The 22,250-nt window shown below is 36.7% G+C and overlaps 1 protein-coding gene across 6 annotated transcripts in view; it reads right to left on the bottom strand.

The window, feature by feature from the left end:
* LOC145993918 (sodium-coupled monocarboxylate transporter 2-like) overlaps window positions 1–22,250 on the bottom strand; it is a 386,054-nt gene that overhangs the window by 152,353 nt on the left and 211,451 nt on the right. For 5 of the 6 annotated variants that reach the window (XM_083129842.1, XM_083129839.1, XM_083129840.1 and 2 more), the window contains exons 4-6: window positions 16,705–16,770; window positions 7,853–7,904; window positions 5,699–5,766 (exon numbers count right to left, since the gene is read on the bottom strand). In XM_083129842.1, the coding sequence (XP_082985968.1) occupies window positions 5,699–5,766; window positions 7,853–7,904; window positions 16,705–16,770 (186 nt within the window). The remainder of the gene's footprint in view (window positions 1–5,698; window positions 5,767–7,852; window positions 7,905–16,704; window positions 16,771–22,250) is intronic. The other variant, XM_083129844.1, reaches the window with a different exon arrangement.

Below are 22,250 nucleotides of genomic sequence, written 5' to 3'. Positions count from 1 at the left end.
GCGCTCAAATTATGATCTTGGGTGAGATTCAATAGAAATGCATTGGCACAAAAATATGTAACATTTTGAAGCAAATAAATACTTATATTTTCTAAAGTATAAAATTGTCACACCTAGTAGTGTCAAGATATGCTTCTAAAAAGGAAACGTATTCCTTTTGTTCTCTGAAATGTATTTGTAGACATATTTAGGATAGGTATTTTAATTAAACGATACCAGAAAAAATAACAATGATTCGTATTATATTGCAGAGCATGAGATAATTATTAAATTGCATTATGCATATTTTGGTATTAATAAGTTGCATTATAGTAATTAACACTATAACACATCCCTCGTAGTGTGTTTCAGAAAATCCTTTCTAATTACGGTACTTAATAAATGTGCCTTTCAGGAACTTGGACATGAAATTTTAGAACATCACTGTTTTCAAACCAATTTTTACTGTTCGTCCGAACAACCTCAATTCAATGCACAACAAATGACAATCACCACAAACACAATTATTTCCTTCCGAAATGAAATTTAATAATACTCCACTATACCTACTGTAATATCCCATGTACAGTATTATACAAATGGGTTATTCCATATCAAATCAACCAATGGTTTTATTCTTGACATCTCAGAAATTGATAATTTTTGGTACAGTGGTAGTACCAGTAAAGTTGACAAAAACTGACAAATTTCAGATTTCTTGGGCTCGTAGTTTTTAAGTTATTGACTTTCAAAGAAAGCAAAAATCCCAAAATTTGACGACATTTTGAAATCTTTAAACAGCTGTAGATCAAAAACTATTTGATCTAGAGAGTTCAAATAGTATGCACGTTAAACTTGATTGTTTAATGCATACAAACCCTTAGAAAGCGCGCAGTGGAAATTTTCGCCTTATAGGTCTACTTATTTGCTATGGGGCAGCTATGCTATTAGAAAGTACAGATACAACACCTTTTCCAAAATATGCGAGTTTATTCATATTCACGTAATGTGCAAGCGCCATTAGTCTACATAAAGAAAGATTGTTCGATGTTAAACTCGCTGAAATAAACATTTTCGTGTCGTATCACTTGTGCCAGTTGGATGGTTATTAATTAAACTAAATAATTAATAATGATGAATTAATCTATTCCTTTACAGTCAAGTCAATTCTCCACGTAGTTTAACGGACGAGAAAGGTGAACAAAATATAATTTTGGTCGTGTGAGTGCCAATTCGAAACTTAAAAGTACTTATCCTTCTCCTCCCATGTCGTGGTTTCTCGGAGACCTTCCTAAGGTGTCTGTCTAGAGGAAAAACTACTTCCTCTCCCTGGGTCAGAATCCAAAATGCGCTGCCTGAAGGGCTGCGAGGTCGCACCGGGGCTTCCTTGTTACGTCATTGCGTAACCGATTCTATTGCCCTCTGGTGGCAAAATTAAGAATGATTCCATCCATCTGGCACACAAATAAACAAAATGGCGTCATTCTCTTCTGCTTTTAATAAAATTTAATTTGAAATGCAACATGACTGTGTTACTTGAAATTTATATTTTGTTATAAACTGAAAAAAGGTTGTTTTTTTTAATCTCAAAAACACCCGTTTTAATTTTTAAAAAACATTATATGTTTTGAAGATATAAATTGACTATTTGTGAGCAAAATATCACAATGGGACGGTAATGGATTCCTACGGAAATTATTTTTTTGTCTTGTAATGTTGTCAAATTTGCTACATTTGTTGACTTCCATGTTAAAATCATAACTATAAGCTGACTGGTTGATGTTCAAGTCTTCATATTCATCTCTTTTATAATTTTTGGATTACAAATATTATGAAAATGTATAATATTTATCACTTTTAATATCAGGTAAGCAAATTGAAAAGTATATATGTATTTGTGTATACGTTTTAGAATAGGATACAAATACAAAGCTTTAATATCGAAATATATGTATATATATAATATTCATAATAAAAAAAACAATCATTTTTATCAGCCACACATTAGTTTCATAACAATTCATTTCAATTAATTCACTTTAAAAGCACCACTTTAAGAGTATAAAACACAGTTACTTCACTGAGCATTTCACAAACGACAACTGAATGAAGATTGCAATAAAAAATTGGTGATGTTCACTAAGGTATACTGAGTGTAGCAGTGATAGATCAATTGCTCTCACATTCCTAATCGCAGTATTTATTGCATGGACGTCCGCAGGATTTTTTCCAGGGAGGGGCAAGGAAGGTATTTTTTTTCCAGGGGGGGGCCAACATGGCATATTTTCCCCAATAATAGTGTTCATCCCTCAAAAAACATTGCTTAAATTTGAATTTATCATGTTCATGCAATAATTAACCCACATTATTGTGGCTGAAATTAAATTATATGTGTGAAATATGTAATTTTTGGTTGACTTTCGTTTTCCAGGGGGGGCCACGGCCCCCCTTGCCCCCCCTTCCGGACGCCCATGATTTATTGTCTTGACGAAGGCACAATTCATAAGCGACATTCTTTTTCACGGGCTTGTCACCCCCACTACGATAAGCTGGCAGACTGGAGGGAGCTACTCAGCAGCTTTTTCGACATTCTGAAGGGTTTCAGATAAACTGCCACCAAAGAAAAACTGAAATTTCTATTTCCACCTCCTTGCTCCCTCTCCTTCAACCCACTGGTCGCTGAAAAAGTAGAAAAGTTGCAACAAATTTCAATATTCAGGTCACGAATTTTATTGAAACAACAATACAATCTATCCATTTGTGTGCGTGTGTGTGCGGAAGGGCAAAGGGGGTGGTTGGACCATGAATGAAAGATTACCCACAATCAGTTGCTACCACATATCACTGTAAACAATCAAGAAATAAAGCTGGTTATTTCTCTTGGGACTTGTTCTATTTCTGTTATGAATCTGTAAAACTGACTGGAATACCTCGCATATCTTGTCTCTCGTCTATCATTGTGGTGTTTTAAGAGGCAGGATTTTTTTTTTTATTATTATTCAAATACCTATAAGGGGAATTTCAGACCGAAACAACAAGTGGCAAGTGACAAGCGACATCGAGGGTTCACACCGAAGTGACAAACAACAAGCAACACGGGCCCCTTCAGTCTACAAGCAAGCATTCGCAAAGCATGGGCGGTCAACAGACCGAGGTGACATGATGAACTTTATTGAGAAAACGACCTAGTCCGAGCAACATGCAATTGACAAGCAATGCGTGTCGCTTGTTGCATGTCACTTCAGTCTGAAAGTTATATAACCATGAGATTTTTTTAGGCAACATATACCATTACATTATAATTAAAAGTGATAAATATTATAAATTTTCAAATTATTTGTAGTCTAAAATTATAAAATAGATTAATATGAAGCCTTGAACATCAATCAGTCAGCTTACAGTTATGGTTTAAAGACGGAAGTCAAAAAATTTAGCAAATTAGACACACATTAGAAGATAAAAAAATAATGTCGATAGCAACCCATTATGTCCCATTATGAAATTTCCACCCGAATAGTCAATTTATGTTTTCAAAACATACGTATAATTATTTTTTTAAAAAAATAAAGGGAGTGGTTTTGAGATTTTCTAAAAACCTTTTTTCCATATTATGAAGAACTAGCTGTTTACCTGGCGTATTTATCCCAATATTCTCAAAGTTGTCCGTGGGAGAAACATGGCAGTCTTAAATCCACTCCGCAGAACTTAATAGACTGCCCCTGTGACTTGTTGATCGTGATCGAGAGAGCAAGTCTCTCTCTCTCTCTCTCATATGTCATCGTGAGTGTCACCAATTAGCTTAGCGACTCCGAAAACTATGAATTCTACACTAATACAGGTTATTTTTATATTTTATTTTACATCCCCTCTCACCCTAATGCCGAAAGGTCATGAACTTGGAGTTGAACGACACTTGGAGTGTCAATATTCATCTTAGCGACCCCGAAAACTATGGATTCCACACTAATATCGTTCGTTTTCGATTATTTTTACATGTCATCCCTTTCCAACCCCACCCTTAGGTGTGCCAAGGGTGTCTTACCCCTACAGTATTCCGTTCCAAATTGTAAGTCATATGTGTACAAAGTTTAGGTGAAATCGCTCCCGGCGTTCGAGAGTTATGGCGGAACAGACATAAACACATATTTTGTTTTTCACCCCCTGTCACCCCCCATGCCGATAGTTGATGAACTTGGAGTTGAACGGCATTCGGAGTGTCACTATTCATCTTAGCAACCCAGAAAACTATGGATTCCACAGTAATATCGGTCGTTTTCTTATTTTTACATGTCACCCCCTGCCCCCTGGCGTTGCTCGGGTATTTATCACAATCTTTCATTAAATTTGTCCGAGGGAGAAACATGGTGATCTAAAATCCAATCCGTAGTACTTAATAGACTGCCCTGTAACTTGTTGATCATGATCGGGAAATCAATGTCTCTCTCTCTCTCTCTCTCTCTCCCTCCCCCCTCTCTCTCTCAAATGCCATCGTGAATGTCACCAAGTAGCTTAGAGATTCCAAAAACTATGGTTTCGACACAAATGTAGGTCATTTTTGACATTTTATTTTGCACCCCCTATCACCCCCTATGCCGATAGGTGATGAACTTGGAGTTGTAGGGCATTCGGAGTGTCACTATTCATTTTAGCGAGCCCGAAAAGTATGGATTACACAATAATATTGGTCGTTTTCGATTATTTTTACATGTCACCCCTTCCCACCCCCACCCATAAGAGTGCCAGGGGTGTCTTACCCCAACAGTATTTATTTCCAGGTTGTAAGTCATATGTGTATAAAGTTTTGTTGAAATTGCTCCAGGCGTTCGAGAGTTATGTCGGAACAAACCCACATATACCCATTTTTATATATTACAAGTTTACAAAATTCAAGTAACACAGTCATGTTGCATTTAAAATTAAAGCTCATTAAAACAGAAGAGTATGACACCAATTTGAGCTATCTAGGTCAAATAGTTTTTGATCTACAGCTGCTTGAAAATTTCAAAATGTCGTCACATTTTGGGATTTTTGCTTTTTTGAAAGTCAATTACACAAAAACTATGAGCCCAAAAATTCTGAAATTTTGCAGTTTTCGTCCTTTTGGTAGTTACTATGAATAACTAAAAAACCTTAAAAATCTGAATCCTAAAGGTTCAAAAATATTTTTTTATTTGTTCGTTTGACATGAAATGACCTAAATAAGTATTCGAATTGATTGGAATAGATATTACACGTACTTGTCTATTTATTTCAAGTATGCCATGCTGTTTACGTTAATAATTATTAATATTATAATATTATTATTCATTATAATCTATATATTTTTAACATTGCATGCAATCAACGACGGTCTTTACATTTTCTTCAATATTTGTTTTATTGTTTCCGAATTCTGTATGATTCATTCCCAAAATTAACAAATGTACTTCGTTGGTGAAGCCAATTAAGTTTTTTTTCCAATTGCAATGCATTGATGATCTTGCATATTTTGTGAGATTCTTTCCCCAAGAAGTAGTTGTAACGTCGGTGACTTGTAATCAATCAAGGGGTCTCGGGTTTGGTACCCAGTGGAGGCACACAGTGATTCAGATTCCACTTGAAACTGTAGGTCCACTCCCGATTTGACTATCTCTGCAAAAAGTAGGCTTAAAACGAAAACTCAAACTCTTTCAAGTCGTTTGTTGAGTTTATACATAAACATAAGAATAAAAATACTTACGATCGATGTGTAAATAATGCAGACAGTAATTATAACAGCAACGGAAAGATTTATGTTCCATCCAGCCACTGGAAAGATAATATGAAAAAAAAAAAACAACTTGTAGTTTTATGTTTACCTTATTCTGTATTCAGAGAGATAACAAGAAATCGTTTGAAGGGAGAGAAAGGACTGAAGCTGAAGTTTTGTCCTCTAATGGGAAGTTCATACCCAATAATTGGGCCTAATGAAATAAACTAACTATGCCATGTTACATCTATCTTGTCTTCAATTTCAGTTGAATATTGTTAAATTTTCTTCTTTAATCTTTAATTTCTTATAGTTTCATTTAAAATACTTCTACGAAGAGAAGTTTCATCTAAGAGTACAAAACTACGAAAAAAACACAAAGGGCCGTCCCGATGGCGTAGTGGTAACGTCGTCGCCTTGTTATCAAGGGATCCCGTGTTCTATACCACATGGAGGCATATTGCACAGTAGTTCGAATCTCACTTTAAACTTTAGGTACAGTACGTCCCGATTAAGCTATGTGTGAATAAAGTGGACTTAAAACTCAACCATGACAGAACGAGTAGCTGAAGTAACGATTAATGATGATGACTTGCGAATTTTGAACCAACCCTATTGAATAACATATAAAACGTTTGAAGGAAATTATTTACCAAAATTAGAGCAGCAGGCATAATTATATAGCTGAAAAAAGTCTCTTTTGCAAGGAAAAAGTTAAATTTTCTTATTCCTCTAATCTGGATAATTTTTAATTTCATTCCAAATTTGCATCAATATGGTTTCGGAATGACGCATGTCTTGGATATGATATGGGTTTGTCTAAGTCATTCCTAAATTCGAGGCCATTATCGGAATCAGCGTTTTGAGTAGACATCCAGTCTAACAAAAGGTGACGAGTTGATCAACATACTTTATACGATTATTGGATGTATCAAATCAAGATTCAGATGTTCCGAATTTCCTGGCTAGCCTGAAACATCAGATTAAAAATAGAATTCACAAGATATTTGGTGAGGGTGTATGTAAACCCTCGCAATGAAGAAGAAATATATTACTATTGAACCAAAGTAAACTCTTTGTATCTTGATTACATCTCGCAATTGCATCATATTTACAACATGTATTTCAATAGTTTGTGAAACAGTCAAGAAGACACGTGAAGAGCAATTTGAGGAGCATATTCAAACTGTATTATTCCGATATGCTAACACATGCACACACACACACACACAATTACATTGATATAATGGGGAGAATTTAATGAGTTCAAATTGCTAATATTGGTTATGTTATGTCTGTTCCTTCGTAATGACTGATGTTAATCCCCTCACCTGTTCAGATGTGTCCAAAACAAATGTTCCGTTATGTCTAAAACTAATTGAAAATCGCCAATTAATGTAAATAAAGTTAGAAATATATATTTCTGACCCCACTTATAAAGGTTTAAGTGGCATCACAAAATCTAGCTCTCATCGAACGAGAAAGTGCATCTATAGCATGTGATACATCTTTGCTGTAGGTTTTATCGTGTTTGAATTATCAAAACTTACATTGTATCAATTTCGTTATAATATAATGAACCCAAAATATTGAAATATCACACATGGACACAGATTATTTTGTCTATGTGACACAAACATGTGTTTCATACAAATATCTATTCCGAAACTATGAATGATCATTTTAACATTTATAATTTCGTAACATCACCTGTGAGTCATATTCAGTGAATGTCCAGTTCTCCGTCAATTCTACGGACAGTTAGGAGTTTGGGCGGAGACTGTGCTTCATTTGTTTTCTTGCATGCAGATGTTCAACTGCTGCAAGACTTATAAGTGTCTCGCTGTTGAAATTAAAATAAAATATACCACACAGGTGTTCATATCAATACATGTGTGTTGAGTATTAATTCAAATATCCATTTTGCTACCATTTGACATTCTGAACAAGCCCAATGGATTTAAATATCAATCATTTGTGCCTCTTCCTCGAATTGTGGACCAACCGGGTTACATGTTATGTGCAATTCTAATTGTATTTACATGAATTGAACATTATATTTTAAATGATGATCCCACCATACATCTACTATTAAACTGTTTATACATGAAGCTAACTATTGCAAGCAAACGAACATGTACTTACCTTGATTCAAAGATAATCCAGCCATATAAGCCGATATTGGTGAATATAATATCTAAAAGTAATAAAAAGTCATCGTGTCATTGATTTATTAATAAACCTCATGAACTGCGCATAAATTGTATGCTAAAGCTAATACATAGAGATACGTTGCTACTACGTCTAATATAATAATAAAAAAATAAACGTTGAAAATTTGTAACTTCAAAAGGTTTGTTGAATTTTCTTGTGTTATGCTGTAGATTAATATACGTATACGGAAAACAATTGAATTGCATACTTTTAGCAATCAGTATTTTTGCACAATCTTCTAGCAATTCAGATTAATGTTTTTGCAACACTAATATTTTAATGATATTTTGATGTAGATAAGTGGAATTTTTACTTGGCAGACAGTTTCTGTCAGGGGGCATATTCTACACATAGATGGTGCCACAAAATGTCTCTCTTGGTTAGTGTTGATAAGAATAATCAGTAGTTTTTAAAGCCAACAATATTGAGAAGTCAAAAACATTACACAGCACTAAAATATTATTTTAATCAATGACATTTTTTGTTCTTGATCCAAAAAATTCGCGATCACGACATATGGAAAACGTCTGTTACAACTTCTGTCTTTGATTGGAATCAGGACGGCGAAGTATTGCTGGCATATTTGTTACAACAGCGCCATTTGTAGTCATTTTCTGCTTTGACTTTTCTGCTGTTCTTGAACTCATATATGAGCTAAAGTACTTCTAAAATCCAGCTTAAGTAAATTAAAAAATGTATGAATATATCTAAATAAAAGAACACAATTGCGAGAAGGTGTTTTAGAAATGCATGTCATTTACCACCCCAGGAAGAAGGTGGTTCTAAAAATTCGACAATTTGGAATCCTCTTCAATTTTGGCTCAAATATCTCGGAAAATACTATCTTGATCGAAATGAAATGAAATGAAATGAAGATTCCATTATTTATGTTTGCAGAAAATAGATGATTTAGAAAATGTTTTACAATGAAGTGAATTGCAATTAACTCGGAAACGGTAGTATAAACATAAACTTTCTTCAGATGGTTTCATCGAAAATAGTCTTTCAATTGGTAATAACACATATAAAGTTTGAAGTAAGTAAATCGTGATATTTGCACGAAGTTTGAGGACCACGTCTAATTGGTTTTTGACAAGTTCTTGATAACTTATAACTTATAGGGTTTCTACAGATGGAGACAAGTTTGATCTAGAATCAATCTTTTCATGATAAATATAAATTCTCTTAATTATAAATCGCCTTTATTAAAATAATATAAGACTATAAACATATATCTAATATGACATAAGGTCTCAGCAACACGAATGACATTTAAATATTTCTCTGAGACTATGGGACATATTAGATATAATTATAAGGCAATAAGCCTCATGATGATTTTCGCAGAATATGTATTTAACTTATTTAATCAATTTTTTTTAATAAAACTTATGATTTTTATCCACCTTGATCTTGGTGTTAAAAATTTGGCATATATATCTTGTCCGAAGTTTGTTTTTCAACAGCGGCCTAAGTTACCTTTCCAAATATCTACAAGCGGACTGTGGATTAATAAACCTCCTGCCAGACCCTGTGGCCGAGTGGTGTCGGCCTCCGTAGCGGGGTGGTTAGCACACTGCGCTGCAATGCCAGAGGTCCCTGGTTCGACTCCCGGCTCGGACGTGGATATTTGTGATTGTCTGTCCTGAAAAGTCCTGAACTAGAAATTTGAGTGAAAATAATATGAATGAATGAGGTGTGATGGGGGAAGCTTCTATTTAGGGGCTTTCCATTATAAAAAAAACTAAAAAAAACTGGTTAGCACATCGCGCTGCGACGCCAAGGTCCCGGGTTCGAATCCCGCTCGGGCTTGGTTGTTTGTGAATATCCATTCATCAATTTCATCATTTCATCACTCATCCCCATCTTCGCAAATTAGACAAGAGGCACAAAACGCGAAGTAAAATAAACTAAATCAATCAATCAATCAATAAACCTCCTAATTAGTGTTGGTAATTCAAGTGTGATTATGACACTTATTTTATCAGCAATAAATCTATTAGTAAATCTGTTGTGGTTTCACTGTTTCTGCGTACGACGATGGAGCAGTTTTCATTACAATCAAATACCTTAAAAGCTGCAACATGATCATTTGTAAGCATGGCAATGGTTTTGAAATTTCATAATTTCAGATAGAGCGATGCGTAACATATTCGCAAGTAATCCTAGTCTAGTGCAGTGTGAGATGCGATAATCACACACTTGCCATCGATATTTTTTTCTTCGTGTTCTCACTTAGAGGTGGTACTTTTACCATACATAGGCCTACTTGCCTGTAGGACTTTGAACTTCAGCAAAAGTTCTGCTCGACATTGCACTATATGAATGTACACAGTCCACCTGTGGTGGACTATACAGAAAACGAAATGGCTCGGGCTGCCAGCAGCCATTTTATGTAAGTTATTGTGTCAGGGATCGAGGAGATTAGTTGTTGTTGTTATTTTAAGGTAAGTAAGAAATGTGGGTGTACGTCCTTGAAGTTAACGAATGTTAATATTTTATACATATTTTGAAAGCTCTTTTAATTATCGTTTTGATCACATAGTTACATTGTATAACTGTAATATGTGTCAAAGGAACGGTACTTTTTTTTGTTGAATAACGTAGTCCAGAGGCGAGTTCCTAAGGTGGCCCATGGCGGGCCACCTTGGAAACAGGTTCACTCGACTCTGGAATATACACTTTTTCCACATTGAAATACGTTTTATTATTAAAGATTAGGGTAGCCCGGGGTTATTTCCACCAAGGGGCTATTCTTATCAAAAGAAGTATAATGCTCTGCTGCGCATGCCTCTTGCGCTGCTTGGCGACCATTACACCATTAGTTGAGTGGAATGTGTTGTGAAAAGAAGTTGTTTATATTGGCATGGCGATTTGACCGTTGATTCAGCTCTAGCATTGGATTTTGTCTGTGAAGGTATGTAACAGAACTCTGTACTTTTAAATATTTACGCCACCAAACTTAAGCTGTAGCTCTTGATTGAATCGGTATTCTTGCATGACTTGCTTTGCTGTGTTAACTAGAGAGACAGATTTCTCTCCGCCCGCCATATTTGCTACGTATTTCAAATGCCTGCAGGTTAGCCAACCCTGGAAAAAAATCTTCCGTTTGGGGCTATTTCGATCAGTATTTATGGGGCTTTCCCGATCACTTGTTTGTGATCGATATTTTGTTATGTAAAACTGAAACGTATACAGTATGTCACATACATTTCGTACACTAAAATTTATAACAAAGAAAAATTTAAAATATGGAAAACTAACTTCTATTTTTGGTATTTTTATATATTAACATGTGAGATATCAATAAGTTCTCTCATTTAGATTACTACATGTGTACGAACAGGAGTGTGGTATGAAAACGGTGCCTATTATTATTAATTAATGTATTACATTGAACTGTAAATGTTTAAAATAACTTATATATTTATAATAATAAATTGTTGATTTTCTTTAACATGCTATGAATGATTCTGTTCCTGATGAAGCCAGCCCATCTACCTCAGAAATAATGCCTGTTCCTTCCATTCCCGGTACTCAACTCCACATAAATACCCTGATCCAAACAATACAGCTCCCTTGTCAGAAATCATTCCTACCCCTACTAAAACAGTTTTCCGGAAATGCAAGAAGAAACTAGGACAACGCCATTTGACATCTGATCAATTTTTCCAGGAGGTAGTAGAAGAAAAGAAGGCCACATTGGCTCAAGAGAAAACTTCGTTTAATGTAAGACGAATCAAGTCAGGAGAAAAATAGTCTCCTCCAGTGATCAAGAATCATCACAAAAGGATGAGACCGTCCCCTGTGGCTTCTGTGGTATGAAGTATTACTTGGAAGAAAGTGCAGCAAAAGGAGACTGGATACAATGCCAGAAGTGCAAGGTGTGGTTCCACGAGATCTGTGTTCGCTCTTTCGGCAGAAAGCAATTTACATGTGGAAAGTGCATCTGAAAATTACTACTGTGTTAGTGATCACAATAGTCCCAAATGTGATCGTAATTACCCCTAACTTTTCCAATAATCCGCACTGTGCAACTACTTGCTTTTTTTTATTATTAGGCTATGTGTATATACTTCATTTCAAAGGCTTAGTTCCTTATTTCCCGTAAAATGTGGATACTAATGTAATGTGTCAACCAATTATTGATTAATAAATTTTAAATTTGTAACGGAAATTGAATTTTGAATCTGAAATGATCGAAAAAGTCCCGGGCTACCCTACACACTAGAAAATGGACCAATGATTATTCGGAGACCAGAATAATCATTGGTTTACATATAATAGTGTAAGTATGGTGAAAATGTGATTGTGTTAGATCTACAATTATTGATTATTAGGATCTTAAATTTAGAAATAAAAGTTAGTAATCGGAAGGTTAATACTAGTGAAAAGTGTATGAAATTATATTAAAAAGTTAGGGATTTAAAGTTGACACAGTTACTAATTAGGTGTGGTAGGAAGTTTAAAAGCATCTATTTGTTGTTAATTTTTTATCTGTTAAAGATAAATTCTGTTAAAGATAAAGAATTCATCACCATGAATTAGTATAAGTCTAGTAAGAAGTGTGGAAATTAGTAAATTCGAGATGATTAAGGGGAATATGGTATCTTACTGGAATCACAGTAGGAAAGTGGGTACTGGGGAACATCAGTATAAGAAGGACATCCTGGAGGCCAGAGGAATGAGAAGTCCTGGATACGTCAGGAGGGTTTATCATAGAAAGTATTACGAGTTATTATCTATTAGTGGTAATGATATTAGCCTATGCTCTGGGTCGAATCCTTGCTGTGATAACTTGATGGTTCTTATCAGTGAGCCTGGCTGGTCCCATTGTCACCCACTTCCTTCTTCTTTCCTGCCTAATGAAGTGAGTAATCTTTTGCGAGTTGCTCCCTCTGGTGCTCTAGGTCTTCCTCGACGGGATCTTGCTGGTGTTATGGAGGGTTTAGTTCTGCTTCTCTCTGTGTTCCTAAGCGTTCGGATCTTCTCAATTGTTGAGTGGGCGGGAGAAAGGGTTAGGGATTTGGGTTCTGAAACGCAAGAGCAGTGCAGGATCTACAAGCCGAAAAACCCCGCAGTGCGGGGGGCCCAGAGACAAGTAAGCCTTTAGGGGACCCTGAGCCATAGACATAGTACAGAGTTTGCCTACGCAAAAAATAAACGTACTTACTCAGGGGTACAGAAACGAATACAAAAGTTAAAGTTCCATGTGCATATAGCACCGTGTCGCACATTTAGGGTATATGGGGTAGGGCCCCACATATTTTGGAAGTGATGAGATCAGCACCATGCTCCAGCCGCTTTTACCCCCCACCGGGTACCATTTGATTTACGGCTGGGTGGGCCCTGGAGCCGCTTTATGCGGGGACAAACCCGGAAAAATTCTGACCTTAGATCACTCACCCCGGGTCTCCCGTGTGGCACTCAGACTAGAATCAAATCAGGCTAAAATTTCACGAGAAATGCAGTGGTGAAGGTTTCTTCAACCTATCTTTAATCAGGGAAATGTTATGATTGCATGATTATAACAAATGTATCATTTTCCAGGTGTCTGAAAACAGTGTCATATATATATATATATATATATATATATATATATATATATATATATATATATATATTTGTAGATCCATATATATACATATATATACACACACACACGCATATATGTAATGTTTGTGTGTGTGTGTCTGTGTAAAGGTAGGTAGGTGGAGGGAGCCTTGGGTAATATTTTGCGGGGAGGTCCAAGATTTGTAGATCCAGACCAATCGATGGACAATTCAATATTTGGTGTTCTAGAGAGTCGTTGATGTCGTTGCATGATAGATAGATACGTCTCGATTTGTCTCAGGTTGAACCTATGTAAGTGTACCCTGTATGGCCCATGGCCTGTAATGAAATGGATCAGTCCCTTTGTTGGTTGGCGAAATAGCTAAAATTTTGCTAAAACCCGGAATGATATACAGGGAGGTTATTTAAGCCTTTTACCGCGAGACCGTCGGCCACTCGGTGGCCCGTCATGCAAGAGGTCCCAGCAAATTGCGTTACAGGAAGTTCATAACAGAAACAGCTTGTTTTGTAATGTTTCCACTCTTCACAATTACAGTTACAATTAGAATTGAAATAAGCACTACCTTGTCGCAAGGATGCTGGAAAATACTTAAATAACCTCCATGTACAAGAGAAAATATTTTTCCAGAAATGTTCCCCAATTTTAGGACAACACCAATCCAAAATGCCAAGGTTTGGAAGGTTGGAAAGGTTGGGAAAATCATTCTACATACGAGGGTCGGTCAATAAGTAACCTCTCAGCCAAGGAGGTCGGTTATGCGTCGTTACTGTACATAATGCATGTCATAAATCAAAAGTTTGAGACTATCAATTTCTATAATAAATTTAAAAAAATTAATAAACACGAATGAATATGTTTTCTTGAGCACAGTAACATTTTCTACGAAACTATAAGCAGTGTATGTGCCACCTTGGGAATAGGTGTAACAGTTTTGTAATTTTTTTTAAGTTGCAAGCAATTTTACAAAATATTTATATGGGTCATGTTGTTAATTAGTTATAAGAATTATTTTTTAAAATGTAAATTTATCTCCGATCGGAGACTTGTAAATTGCACAATTAGCTTAACTATGGCTACCTATGGATCACCTACCTTATTACAAGCCATAAAGACTTCAATGTTCAAAATATTCACGTAAGAAACTTCATCCAGATATGCACAAATTGTAAGAATTTATGTGTCTGATGTGAAGTGAAAATTTGTTTAATAAATACAAGTACCATATCTTTCATATTTCTATTGCATGGAAAATGCTGTTGTCATTTTATTAAAAATATTAGGAATGAAATTAGGATAGAAAGTAGAAACACTTCAAGAAGTGAATCGAGAAAAATGTAAATGAATGTAGTTATTATACAAGGTGTCCCATAAGTCTGGAACCATAGGAGAATAACAAAACAAGATAATGTTAGGAACTTACTATTGTACAAAAACTTAACCCTCCGTTATCCGCGTCCTCATTGCAGCACAAATATCACGTGTGCTGTACTCAGTGCCGCTTCATCAAAACCAACGTTATTTACGTGAATTATTTATGCAAATCGAGGTTGAATTACACTAGCACTTACTGCAAATCAGGCGAAATATAGTACATGAACGCAAAGATGTCCATTTCGGACATTTTTATTAGCTATTAAAAGAAAAGTAAAACAAAAGAAAAGAAAGAGTCTCATAGAATTACAAGTTTAGAATTTTGAAGCAAAATATTTTTCTAAAAGTAATTAAGTGCCATGTAATGAAGGCATTAAAAAGGAACTCATCTTTCACAAAATTATCAAAGTATTTAGCCAAAAAATTTCAAACAATTTTTCAAAAAATTTCAACCTATCTTTTAAAAATTTGTCAACGTATTTTTCAAAACGAATTTAAATCATACAACTTATATGGGCTTATACTCTGTTCCAGCTAACTATAGAGCAGGCAAACTGGGACCTCTCCAATGGCGCAGTGTTAGCGTAACCAAGGGGTCCCGGGTTCGATACCCGGTGGAGGCACATAGTGGTTCGAATCCCATTTTAAACTATACGTCCAATCCCGATTGGCCTTACTGTGCATAAAGTGGACTTAAGACACCAACTCAATCAATCAAACTCAATCAAGCAGGCAAACGAAATCAAGTCTCCGCGCAAGTAGTGAAGCGAGACGGCTCCGCCAATGAACACGTGAGAGGAACCGAATTGCGCGGAGCGGGGAAAAGTGACTGGCTTCCCAGCGGCGTGTACTGCTTCGCTCTGGCCACTCGATTTCCCTCGCTTCTCTGACGCTATGCGCGGCCTTGCTCCACAGTTAGCTGGGACAGGGTATAGAAAGGAACTATTTTTCCAAAATTCTCAGTTAAAATCTTACTGGTTCGCAGAAAAAGTAATCAAATGTAGAAAACACACCTAGATGAAACTTTCATTGTATTTTTAAAATGTTCAAATCTCAATTTGTTTCTTGTACCATACGAAGTATACGTAAGAAAAGACATACTGACTCAAATAAAAGGAACCGAATGTTGTCACTTTTAAATATCGTAATTTTGACAACTTCTATATTTCGTATTGGTACTACAATGGTTTCTGCATACACATAATTTGCATTCCGAACAACGTACCATTGTTTCATTCTTCTTATTTTCCTAAAATTAATGGCTGGCATCCTGTGATTTAAGATATGAAACGTTCCCGCGCGCGGAACCGAGTTGCGCCAAAGGGGGATAGCCACCGGGCCCCTCAGAGGCGTGTAAGCAATTGAAAGACAGCTAGAAAAAAGGCGCCAACATCTCATGTTTTCCGGGGAAAAGTGAAGATAAGTCACTCAGGGCTTTCCCGGCCATTATTAAAAAACACGGCACTCAGTGCCACCGCGCGGGTTACGGAGGGTTTTAAAGAATGTGTTCAAAGTGCACACCATTTTGAATCATACTCAGTTGAAGACGTAATTTCCACTATTGTAGCACTTGTAACGGATAAAAGGGTATGCAAAATATTTATGGTTCCAAACTTATGGGACACCAGGTATATTAAAACGTAAATACTTTATTCCATATTTATTATACTGGTTGTCGATTTGTGAAATGTTCTGTTGCATTTGTCATTTATGCTACCATGTCACTATTATTTTAAGTCTTCAGAGAAAACCTCTAAGTAATGAAATTCATATAAATCCACTTCAATCGAATGAAAAGTTGTTTGTACGTTAATTTCTAAAACAAAAATATACTTACGTTTTGTATTATAAAAATTCCTGAAGCCAAGAGGCAAATGTAGTTGTTGAATCTAAGTTGTAAATACTGAAAGAAGAAATAAAACTAATATATATATTTTCCTACTAAGGCAAATAATTGAATTTTATACATAATTAAATAATCACCAATTGTAGTACAGATATATTTATACAGGAAAATATTATTAGTTCTCTGTACAGAATTTATATATTGTTTTGACAATACTGTCAAGAATTCCAATGTACGTACATTTTACACAATAATTGACGTACGTGGATTATTTGAAAAAAAGAATACTGAATACATTGTTTCTTAAAATAAGAACAACTCCATTTTCAAGTAACGAATGATACCGACAAGAAATATTTTGATGAAGTTTGGAATTATGTTGTAACAAATACGTATCTACCCCCAAAAATGTTCAAAAAATTACAGAACAATTTACGCATGTGGAAACACTGCACTTTAAATATTTTATGGATGCACTTTAGCTCAGTCAAAACAGCAAAAATCAAAGGGATCTTATCATTTCGAGAGTGGTCAAGCAGTGGCAACAACAATGATGGAAATTAAGAAAATGTTTGACATCCGTTGGGTAGCATCTTATTAATCTGTGTCGTCAGTAATAAAGAATTGTCCAGCTTTGTTAATTTATTTTAAAGTCCTGAGCCCAATGCAGCTATCAGTTGTAAGGAATGAGAAAGTGCAAAGCAATGCTAAACAGGTACCAACTCAGTTATTTGTACTAGAACTTCATCTTTTCCATGGTGTAGTAGTAGCAGATCTCCTCAAAAGTTTTCATTGCTACCTACAATAGTTTGCTTTGACAAGGCCCATTCGAAAACTGTACATAAGGTTTAGCATACTGCGGGGGCAGAAGTGGCTGAAATAGGGTGGGGAAAACTGCCACCCTCGCCACCCTAATCACCGCCACTGGTGTGTGTGTTTGTAGTTACATGTAGTACATCCACCTAAAAGTACCACCTGAAATAGCGAAGAAACCAGAAACAGTAGAGATGTGAGGTTTGCGGGAAACAATAATATCAAATGGGGCTCGTAAATCGGAGGTATGGGGTGGGTCGAAAAATATCGACAAATAGGGCATCTGGAGCAAAGTCATTTTTTTTAAAATGGAACGATATACAATAACATGCATAATATAAAAGAGCACACGCAGAGAAACACAACGCCGGTGGTCTCATGCATCTACTGCACATAGGAACGAAGATATGGCCATGTGAAAATAACAAACAAACTAACAAGTGGCCCACTTGACCGTCAGTACCACGGTATGTACAAGTATGAGATGTCAGAAGCCATTGGACAAGATGAAGACAGAACGTGTTAAAGGAAGAAAAAATACAGTAGACATCGTCAGCACCATGTATTTGACAGTGTTACAGCATAATGAAAATGACCATGACAGTATGTCGAAGAACCACTGCGTAAGAAGCGAAAACCTGTCAAAGTGTGTGTTCAAAGTGGTGGCCGTCAGCTGCGATACATGCAACGAGGCGCCCACGCAAAGATCGTTGCACAGAATGTAGCATCTCGTAGGGAAAGTCCCTACAGGCCGCAGTAATGCAGTGTTGCATATCCTCTGGAGTTGTTGGCACATCCCGGTAGACAATGTCCTTCAGCTTTCCCCACAGGAAAAAGTCTAACGGTAAATCTGGGGAACGAGCCGGCCATTTGACAGGCCCTCCACGTCCAATCCAACGATTTGGAAATGTATTTTCCACACATGCTGTAGCGCGTCTTGCACTGTGAGCTGGGCACCCGTCATGTTGGTACCACATTTCCCTCCTTGTCTGAAGTGGTATGTCCTCCAATAGTACAGGCAGTTCATGTTGTAAAAACGGTATGTATCGGTAAGCATTCAGTGTCCCTTGTATAAAAAAAGGGCCAATCAGATGTTCACCCACTATACCACACCACACGTTCACACTCCATGGGCGCTGGCGTTCCACTTGGCGAAGCCAATGTGGATTTGTCACAGACCAATAGTGCATGTTCCTTAGGTTGACATTTCCATGATTGGTAAAAGTTGCCTCGTCAGTGAAGAGGATACGTGACAAATCGGGTGTGTCGTGTCGTAACATCCATGTGCAAACCGAACACGTTCCACAAAATTATTCCCGTGAAGTTCCTGATGGAGGGAGATATGATATGGGTGAAACTTGTGTGTGTGCAGAATGCGCAATACACTTCGCTGACTCATCCCAGCATCCCTGGCAATTTCACGGGAGCTAACGTGCGGATTCACAGCAACAGCGGCGAGAACATTTGTTGCGCCTGCCTCACTTGTAGTTGGCTTGTTCCGCACACGTGCTCGTGGTGTTACACTTCCGGTGTCTCTTAATTTAATAAATAACTTTCCAAACAGACGTCGAGATGGCTGTCGTCTGTCCGGATATCTCTCTGCGTACACACGGTAGGCTTCTGAGGCATTCTTTCGGCATTCCCCATAAATCAGGATCATGTCCGCTTTTTCTATGTTTGTGAACACCATAATCTTCGCTCTTACGACTACGACTGCTTGCTATGAACTAACACGATCTCGTGGACCTGCTATCAAAACTTGCTCTGCGTAAAGGCAGTTCTGTCAGGCACCTGAGAAGTCATACATGCCGTGGTACTGACGGTCAAGTGGGCCACTTGTTAGTTTGTTTACATATTTTCACATGGCCATATCTTCGTTCCTATGTGCAGTAGATGCATGAGACCAACGGCGTTGTGTTTCTCTGCGTGTGCTCTTTTATATTATACATGTTATTGTATATCGTTCCATTTAAAAAAACATATGACTTTGCTCCAGATGCCCCATTTGTCGATATTTTTCGACCCACCCCATACCTCCGATTTACGAGCCCCATTTGATATTATTGTTTCCCGCAAACCTCACATCGCTACTGTTTCTGGTTTCTTCGCTATTTCAGGTGGTACTTTTAGGTATATGTATAAGTAGAGGCATACATCCGATTCTGAAACCGAAAATGGGGCTCAGTGGGGCTCGCAGTGTTGATAACTTATAGCTTTTTACGATAAATATTTTATAGTGTAGTCAACTCATAGTCTTTTTACGATGTATATTTAACAGTTTTGCCAGCTTATTGTACCCTATTACGCTGTTTCGAAAATGGGGCTCCGCAGTGGCGGCTCGTGGTGAACCAAAGTGGAGGGGCGACAGGTCACAAATTTGCTCTACTTGTAATGTGAGTTTAATTGATTAATTTCGTATATAACAGCCAAGATGATAAGAAATTGATATATTCATCTTTACCGAATATCATGTTTTGCACGTTTGCACATATTATGATAAATTAATAATTATTTAACAGTAATGCGAAGATTACGAAAGATGGAAGAAGAAATAGAGTTCTAACAGATTTAGTTGTTTGTTTTTTAACTTAACAGAGGGGAAAATTGATAAGCACAATGACGAATATTTACGTGCATTGAACGTGAAAATTACTAGTAAAAATGTTACACAAAAAACGTTTCCTGTCCAACATGACTAATTGATATATGAAATAGGGCAGCAAAGTAAATATCTCACCGGAAAGGCGATATCTGCGTTACCAGAAGCTCAAGCTCTACAGTAAAAACTTCAAACTTACCAGAAATCTTCTTCAGACATGCTTGTTCTATGTAGATTCAAATTCGGTCTAGGCCGGCCTAGGTTTTTTATGTTTATTTTATTCATCCAGACTTCTGGTAGAAAAACTTCGCACCACCAAGTTCTCCACATAGCTCATCGCAACAAACGCACAACTACAGCACACTACCGAAAAAACTTCACTTTTCCATGGAAAACGAAGAAACAACAAGCAAAGAGATTCGAGTATTCTCTTTGCAACAAGTGTCAATGCTATCGTCATAGAAAACTATTTATTCTATGCTATCGTCTTCCCATGCAGTCATTCTATTGCCTCTGGGTTGCCAGACAATTTTGCCAAATTTTCAGAAATTCGTAGTACACAGGTTCCTGTAGCGGCTCTTGGTGAGTTTAGATGACTAGTTTCTAATTTATTTCACAGCCGGCTTGAAAGGAAATTGTGAAACTTTGTCACACTATCAGGGTTTTTTCAAAACGTGCTAATCAAAACATGTAATTAAATCTAATTTTGAGAGTAACACGAAGCTGCAGCCGACTTCCGTGGCTAGCATACAGCATTGCAAAGCCATGGATCCTGGGTTCGAATCCCGGCCTGGACATGGGTGTTCTTTGTGAGTGCCCTTCCATCATTTAATTATCACTTATTCTCATCGTCGTGATTACCGAAAAGTAGCAGAAAGCGACGGTAAATAACAAATATCAAGCACCTGTCTGTACTTTTTCAGTTACCGATATTTTCTTTCCTCATTGGAAATTGCATTATTTATTGCTCTATGGAATACAGAATGATTTCTTTCGACGGTTGGTAATTTTCCTTCTTGTGTTAACTTCATTGCTTCTGGCAACTCAGTAGTAGGAACCCAACGTTCTGGGCCTACCCTTTGACCTACTTTCTCGCCTTAATGAATTTCTCGCGTAAGGCACGAGCAGTGTTGCCAACTTCTTACTCGAAAAATCACCAAGGTTTTTGTTTTATGCACTAAACTAACCTACAATGAGAGAAAAATGGAGAGAAGAAAAGCTCTGCCATTACTTTTTAAGCTATTTTTTATGCTAACTCGTTTTTTGACCCACATTTGAAATGACTTACGATATTTTCCTATAAGGCTACCTCTCTTTTACTGTAAGCCCCCCCCCCCTCTTTCCCCTCTTTTTTTAGTGTAATCTACTACGACCTGCTAATAGGCTTTTGCTCTCAGCGTAATCCGTTTTACGGGGTAAACTAACCTACAATGAGAGAAAAATGGACGGAAGAAAAGCTCTGGCATCAGTTTTTTTAAGCTATCTTTTACCTTCTGCAAATCTTGCTCTTATGCTAACTCGTTTTTTGACCTTCATTTGAAATGACTTACCTATAAGGCTGCCTCTCTTTTACTGTAAGGCCCCCCCTCAGTGTAATCTACCACGACCTGCTAATAAACTTTTGCTCTCAGCGTAATCCGTTTTACGGACTAAACTAACCTACAATGAGAGAAAATTAGACAGAAGAAGAAGAAAAGCTCTGGCATCAGTATTTTAAGCTATCTTTTACCTTCTGCAAATTTTGCTCTTATGGTACCTCGCTTTTTGACCAATATTTGAAATGACTTGCGACATTAAACAAAAAATATGTTCACTCGAATATGGAGTAGGTTACGAGAATGAGCAGGAAATTGCATTGTGTTGGTTTCGAAATACCGTCTTTTTATCTCTAATGAAATTCTAAAGCTTTTTATTACAATGAAATACCTGTAATGCGAAAGGGGATTTCGCGTGCTATGAATATTGACGCAATAAGGTCAATTTAACAATAGGTAGACCTTGGGATGACGGAAGTATATATAGTAATGTCAGTTAGCGGCATAGATGCCAGTGATGCAAGTCCTCTTATCTCTAATAAAATTCTAAAGCTTTAGAATTTCATTACATTGAAATACCTGCAATGCGA

The sequence above is a fragment of the Lepisma saccharinum genome, chromosome 10 (genome assembly GCF_977018435.1).
Source record: "Lepisma saccharinum chromosome 10, izLepSacc3.1, whole genome shotgun sequence".
Classification (NCBI taxonomy): domain Eukaryota; kingdom Metazoa; phylum Arthropoda; class Insecta; order Zygentoma; family Lepismatidae; genus Lepisma; species Lepisma saccharinum.
The sequence above is the reverse complement of the archived record's forward strand: the minus strand, read 5'-3'. Positions and strand labels throughout refer to the sequence as shown.